The sequence below is a fragment of the Mytilus galloprovincialis genome, chromosome 3 (genome assembly GCF_965363235.1).
Source record: "Mytilus galloprovincialis chromosome 3, xbMytGall1.hap1.1, whole genome shotgun sequence".
In the NCBI taxonomy this organism is placed as follows: domain Eukaryota; kingdom Metazoa; phylum Mollusca; class Bivalvia; order Mytilida; family Mytilidae; genus Mytilus; species Mytilus galloprovincialis.
This window is the reverse complement of record NC_134840.1, coordinates 3,751,935-3,759,751: the sequence shown is the minus strand read 5'-3', so window position 1 is coordinate 3,759,751 and position 7,817 is coordinate 3,751,935. Positions and strand designations below refer to the sequence as shown.

Here is a 7,817-nt window from a genome sequence, read left to right as displayed (position 1 = left end):
ATTGGAAATTTGCCAATATAAAATGTTGCTGATGAAGTTTTTTTTATTGTTTTATACAATAAACAATGTATATTCACTTTTACTACCAACCAATCTTTACCATTCAGTGATAACAAGCACTTTATTTTACATTTTAATATTTTATGATGTATTTAAAAGAGTAGTTATTGTTGCAAACTCCATTAGAAATTTGAATTGATATCAGTTTTGGAAAAAGGGAAACGGGGATGTGAAAAAAAAGGGGGGGGGGGTTAAATTTTTCTCATTTCAGATTTCATAAATAAAAAGAAAATTTCTTCAAACATTTTTTTGAGAGGATTAATATTCAACAGCATAGTGAATTGCTCAAAGGCAAAAAAAAACTTTTAAGTTCATTAGACCACATTCGTTCTGTGTCAGAAACCTATGCTGTGTCATGATCAACTATTTAATTTTAGATTTAAAAAGTTTGAAGAAGAAATCTTTAATTGATTTGTAAAATCTTGACATTTGTTTTGTGTAAAAAAAAACCATGTAATGTCAAAAATTTGATCACAATCCAAATTCAGAGCTGTATCACGCTTGAATGTTTTGTCCATACTTGCCCCAACTGTTCAGGGTTCGACCTCTGCGGTCGTATAAAGCTGCGCCCTGCGGAGCACCTGGTATAGTTTACATTGAACAAGAATGAAAATAATTTTTACAAGATATAAAATCACATTCTGGCACCTGAAAAAAAGGCATATCTTAGGACTTGACCAGAGAACAGAAATTCTAATCAGTATTGACCTTATTAGTAACAAATCTAACAATTACTTCATATGCCCTAATATTTTCTCAATTTTAACAACTAGAAAGCTATTTAACTAATATTTGTATGTATTTACACAATTATACCTATTGCATCTAATAACTAAAACATTTAATATGATATCATGGTTTACAATTACTTTCTGTTAGTCTAATAGTCGTTCTATAATCACAAAAAATCCTATTCTTGAACAAAATTTGCTAGCTTCAGTGAAAATCTGGACTGATTATTGAGTTTATTTCCAATTAAGGACAACAGCATACTTCTAATCTTCCTATTTCTCAGATGATTAAAAGAAGAAAATTGATCAACAAAAATGAGGGCATGGTCAAACAAACCCTGCAAGTCTGAAATATACATGTGTGCCAAGTAAAGAGAGATAAATCAAATTTTAATGTAAAATTATTATCTCCTTTACCAGTTTGTCTCAAAATATTAAAATAAGGAATTGTGGTATGATTGCTTATGAGACAACTATCCACCAAAGTCCAAATAATGTTGAGTTTGGAAAGTATGCATGACAGTACTACAATTAATGTACATGTACAATAAAAATCATAAATTTTAAAAATAACATTTGCTAAAGGGAGACAAATAAATGGTCTGAAGAATTGAAGGACCTTAGAGTTTGGTCTGTATCAGAGTCAAAAGATTTCCTTGGATTTCTGCATCCTCTACATTTACATCTGATACAGGGTAACTTCTTCACATAACACGGACATCTTTGACCTAAACAAGTTAGTTGACTTGAAGTTCCTCCTCTTCCACATTTGCAAACTTTGAATTCATTTTCACCAAATATCAATTTTAATTTCTTTATGGAGGGTTCTATGCTTGTACACTTGTCAACCTTCATAGTATCTACAAAATTGCCCTTCATGGTTTCACAATCACTTCCAAATTCTCTGTTATTGAACTTATCAACTTTCTTTGCTCGAAGTTTAACTTTTAATTTTGGTCGACCCTCATCTATACTTTCCCTCTTTATCTCATATTTTATTTCATTTGATGGTATGACGTTGACAAGATTTTCATTCCGTTGTGAAAGTTTTGAATTCTTTACATTATTTTTCTTTAATGGTACTTTCTTTTTAGGTTTTGTATACCATTTATATTTTTTCAGTCTGTTTTTTTTTCTGTGTGATTTTTTTACTATATCCATTTTTATTTTGGGCTGAATGTTCAGCTTTGATTTACTTTTCATACATGTAGGTTTGTCCATTGATTCTGTTATTTCTGATTCTTCTGCAAGTTCTGGTTGCTCTGCTGTGGATGCTGGAACCTGGGAAGGCATTGTAATGGGGATCACTGGGGGTGACTGATAATCGTCCTCGAAGTCAACACCTTCTTCTAATATTGTTACTAAAGAATTAGTTTCTCCGTTGTGTGCCTGTTCTTGGAGATCCGTGCCAATAGGAGAGCTCATAACATATTCACAAATTTTCTTAAAACAAGAAACAACCATTCGAAGTTGGGTTGATTCTTCAAAACTTTCTCGTTTTTTACACCAACTACATTGCGGCTTAATTGTCATTGGCTTTTCGACACATTCCTTGCAAACGAAGTGCTGGCACACTTTATGACTAGGTCCCATCGGGATTTTTACTATGCTTCTACACACACAACATGACAACGCCTGACGTAAGTATGGGAGATATCGATACAGTTCGCTCCATGAATCACGATCGGCGAAGTTTGCTTGCATGACATACTTGGAAGTTGATAGATAAAACTTTAAGGCATTCATTTCTTGTCAACTGTCATGTTTAAAATCCATGATTAGTGTTTGGTTAGCTAATTTGTTGAAAGGTTTTCAATTTCCCTGACAGGTGCGACATTCAAATGTGTACAAGTTTTGATGACGTCATACATTATTGACTTCTTTGTAAGGGAGATAATATTTCTCTATTTGGACATGAAAATGGGGCCGGGTTGGGGTAATAAAACGTTACAAAAAACATCAGATCTGTCAAAACGTTTTCGAACAATTCAAAATATCAGTATAACATTTAAAAAATATATGAGGCATATCAGTATTTTTGGGGTTCTCTCCGAGTGTTTTAGGAAATTTGTCAGGACCTCCATATCTTGAATAAAAAAACTGAAAATCAGACAATAAAAAAAAACCAGAAAAATTATTTTAGGATATCACGAAAACGAATTAGAGACGTCTTTGAATGTTTCTTGGATATTCTAAAATCGAAGTTTGGACCAATTTGTTCAAGTTTACGGGGTTTTATCTGATTTGGACCATTAAAGTATTTGGGAAATAATATATGAGGGGGGGAGGGGGCAAGGGGGTCCCAATAACAGCAAAACAGCTAGCAAATTTATTTGGCTTATAACAGATAGCAAGTAATTAAAATGGACAAAAACAGATAACAGTAAATGAAATATTAAAATAAGTCAGTTCCTGGACTGATTGAAAGATTATGTCTCCATCATTTGAAAATCAAGCACAATCCCAGTTGCTGTCGGAATGTTTCCATTAATTGTAACTCATAACAATACAGAAACAGGTCTGCAATTAGTGGTGCACAGTTAGTCCCCATTGGAATTCTGATAACTTGAAAATATATATGGAAACTCCATACAGTGGCGTAGCCAGGGTTCATATGATGTGGATGCGAAACTGTCGCCGAGCGGAGCGAGGCGAAAAAATTTTGGGACCATTTTATGCAGAAAATGATATTTTTTTGACATTTTCCCTGTATGCATGTGTACGCCCCTACAATCCGACACTGGCTAGATTTTTGTTTAATTTCAAAATACCCACCAATATATATGTTTCTCGAAGGATCCGAATTGACTCCCTTTTGTTGGAATTTAAGCCTCCAAATGAGGTTTTTGATTACTTTTCTTAACGAGTTGCAGGGGACATGGAAATATCGGACGGACGGACGGACGGACTTGTTAGCCCTGTCATGTGTACAATTCTTGCCATATTTTTGTGATATTTATATCATCAGCAATATTTTTGACTCTTGCGATAATAAGTACTGATCGAATATTTTTAACCAATTAATACCTTTGAAATATAAATTATAACGGAAATCCCACTGCATTTGGCCCGAAGCTTTTATTTCTCTTAAGATATTAATAAAAAAAAAAGAAGAAAAAAATGTTTTTTTTGTTATTTCACTTGTATCTTGGATAGATAAAATATGAACAATGCGGGGACATTTATCGTTCTTTTATTGAAAATAAAATTAATATTTTTACCTAGATGGAAAAGGGAATTTATAAGTCCAGGAATTATCAAATTCCGTTACAAGGCCGTAACTAGGCATCTTATTTTAGTGAGGTAAAAGAATTTTTTTTTTTTTGGAGGTTATGAAATGAATGGTGCAAAATCCTGCATTCTAGGAATTTTTAGAGAGTTTGCTAATGTTTTAAATTTGGACACTTTTATATAAATTTTTCATATTTTTAGACTTTTACTAATGTTCACCAAATTTTTAACAACTTTATTTAAATTTATATTTAAGATAATCATCCAAATATAACTGATTTGAGTCTGTTGCCAGAACATAGAACAAACATCGATTCAGTAGAGTTTGCCAAATTTTTCTATGGCTGGTTCAGTCAAATCGTTTCAAAATCATAATTTGGTCTTGCTGCTGATAGCCTTATCGCGATGAACATGGAGCATGGCAAGACCGCACATTCTCTCGACACTCATGCATGCTCTTTTCCAAGTTTTCCGTCGTTTCAGTGCAGTCTGTGTTTCTAAAGGTAGCACATTATCATCAACACAATGATCAATGATCATGAATCAATGTCTTCCAATTTCTTCTCCGTCAGCAATTCGGTAGCAACATCGGTAGTAACAATTTTGTTTGCAAAAGGGAATTAAGCTTTCCTGTAAGCACCATCATACTGTCGCAGTTACAAAATATTAAACTCGCTTTTATGCTGACAAAGAGTATAGACAAACTAGGGATAGAATGAGATAAGATACATGTATATGATTCTATCTATATATATGAAATGGGTACAAGGGAATTGGAATGGAGTTTATAAATACTAGTCATGTCCCAGGAAACGATATCAGGATATGATTGATTAGTTGTTAACTAATAATGTTGTTATGTCATCGCTCTGCTTGGCTCAATTTCAGACCAAACATGTCCGCAGATCTGCGTATCATCATCTTCTGCGCTTGCCGTAGCCGACGATGCGCTACGATGTAGACTTTTTACGAAAAAGTCAGTACTTTTCAGTGATTTATCCATAAACAAATTAAGCCTAAAAGAAAGACTTTTATACTGCTTCGGAAAAAGTTAAACGCTATTCTCATATCCTCACTATTGTTACGTTTAGATACTAGTACATCTGTGTGTTTCTGCTGCGAACACGTGCAATTATACATTTATCTATTTTTTTTTTTTTTTTTTTTTTTTTTGTCAAAATGATGTGGATGCTTGAGCATCTGAGCATACATGCAAGCTACGCCACTGCCATAGCAGACAAAAATGATATTTTGTAAAAAAAATTAAGGACAGTTATGGTATCAAAGCAGGTCCAATTGACATAGTCCTTTTGTTTGTTAATTATTACTAAAAAATGACCTGAAAGAGTTTGAATATATATATATTCGCATTTGATTTTTTTTAAATGCACGTTCAATGCATGAGGTGTGTGATTTTTTTCTTAATAAGACTATGACCACAGAGGTATATAGGGTAGAAAAATCAAAAGCACCAATTATAAGCATGCAATTTATCAAGTACTTTGAACTAATTTTGAAACTCCAAAAGTAATTTATTCCACTATTTTCAAAGGCTATATTTGAACAATTTATTATCAGTTTTTTTTAGTGTACTACTAGTAAGTAGAATACCGTGGTAGTAAAGTAGTGGAACAATGGCTTGAAGACGAACTTAATCTTTGTTTGTAATGAGTTATGTGCAGCTTCAGAACCCAGGACATGGTTGGAACTTCAATTGTACAATGTATTTGGTTCTGCTTTGAAAAGAAACACATATCTGAGTCTGTGTACTTTATTATATGGTTGTAAGGACCTATAGTCCTTAATTGACATCCTCATCAGATATCCCTGGCCATATATTTCCTTTTTGTCATATTAATAAAATTGAGAATGGAAATGGGGAATGTGTCAAAGAGACAACAACCCGACCAAATAAAAAACAACAGCAGAGGGTCACCAACAGGTCTTCAATGTAGCGAAAAATTCCCGCACCCGGAGGCGTCCTTCAGCTGGCCCCTAAACAAATATATACTAGTCCAGTGATAATGAACGCCATACTAATTTCCAAATTGTACACAAGAAACTAAAATTAAAATAATACAAGACTAACAAAGGCCAGAGGCTCCTGACTTGGGACAGGGCGCAAAAATGCGGCGGGGTTAAACATGTTTGTGAGATCTCAACCCTCCCCCTATACCTCTAACCAATGTAGAAAAGTAAACGCATAACAATATGCACATTAAAATTCAGTTCAAGAGAAGTCCGAGTCTGATGTCAGAAGATGTAACCAAAGAAAATAAACAAAATGACAATAATACATAAATAACAACAGACTACTAGCAGTTAACTGACATGCCAGCTCCAGACTTCAATTAAACTGACTGAAAGATTATGATTTCATCATATGAACATCAGGCACAATCCTTCCCGTTAGGGGTTTAGTATCATACCATCATAACATATATGAGAAGAACATAACCCGTGTCATGCCAACAACTGTTTTTAGAATAAATGTGTTTAGTTCCGATGCAGAGACCTTATCAGTGACTCAATATTAACGTCAAAATATGCAATCTTTAATGACTTGACAACAGTATCGTAATTATATCCCTTCTTAATAAGTCTATTCAAAGGTTTTGTAAGTTTCTGAGGTGAATACTGACACCTTTGTGCTTTATAAAGAATATTTCCATAAAAAATTGGATGTGAAATACCTGAACGTATTAGAAGTCTGCATGTTGGGCTATATTTACGAATGATGTCTTTATACCGATGATAAGAATTGTTCGAATTTAATATATACGTACTGGAAACGAGGAACAATATCCCCATACAAAAAAACATACTACATAGATATAGGAAGATGTGGTATGAGTGCCAATGAAACAACTCTCCATCCAAGTAACAATTTATAAAAGTAAACCATTGTACATGTAGGTCAAAATACAGCTTTCAACACGGAGCCTTGGCTCACACTGAATAGCAAGCTACATGTTCATAAAAAAAATGGATTTTTTTACAAAGGATAATCATAAGATATACTGGAGATGCCTGGACCTAACCGTTCTATTAATATGTTTATGTGATGATCTGTGAAGGGTATATGTTTATGAAATCCTTCACCGAATACGGGACCACCATATTACTAGTGGTAGACCCCAATGTTCAATAATCTTCAATTTTTACCGAATATTGGCTGTCAAAACAAATGCTAACATTCCAATTTTCAATAACAGTTAACAGCAAATACATTATCACAATAACATATAACAAAAAATTCGTAAGGGTTCCACGGAACCCAGTGTCTCGCCTACTTTTGCTGTTAATCGCAGACTCAACAAAAATGAGGAAAAACATCAATAAAAATTTCCCTCTCGATACTGTCTTTTGATTGAAAGAAGCTTCCAAGTTTGGTAAAAAAAATCCAGGATAGTTTATGAATCTAATAAATGTTTTATAAACTTTAACTGCAGACTGTAGGTAATGTTAACTGGAAGAAAAACTAAGTCCATTTATAAGTAAAATACGGAAAAAGTGAATTTTTTTTTAACAAAATTTACTTCTGAATAATATCTTATGATCAGAAACAAGCTTTTGTCTAAGTTTGGTAGAAATCCAGGACAGTTTAAGAACATTATAAAAATTTTAAAAACTTAAACCACAGAGTGAATGTTTTGTTTCTGGCAAAAAAACTAAGTCCATTTATAAGTAAAATACGGAAAAGTGGAAATTTATTTTTACAAAATTTTCTTCTTGATACTATCTTATGATCACAAACAAGCTTCTGTCAGAGTTTGGTACAAATCAAGGATAGTT

General features: G+C 33.2%; 1 protein-coding gene across 1 annotated transcript; it reads right to left on the bottom strand.

Moving 5' to 3' along the window:
• Positions 1-385: 385 nt before the first annotated feature.
• LOC143066988 (uncharacterized) lies at positions 386-2,665 on the bottom strand. Its single transcript, XM_076239885.1, has one exon. It carries the CDS (start codon positions 2,535-2,537, stop codon positions 1,371-1,373), a length of 1,167 nt encoding a protein of 388 aa, XP_076096000.1. The 5' UTR covers positions 2,538-2,665; the 3' UTR covers positions 386-1,370.
• Positions 2,666-7,817: the final 5,152 nt, after the last annotated feature.

What these genes read in the sequence shown, in the direction of transcription:
- LOC143066988 (XM_076239885.1), bottom strand. Translation starts at nt 2,537, where the DNA reads ATGAATGCCTTAAAGTTTTATCTATCAACTTCCAAGTATGTCATGCAA.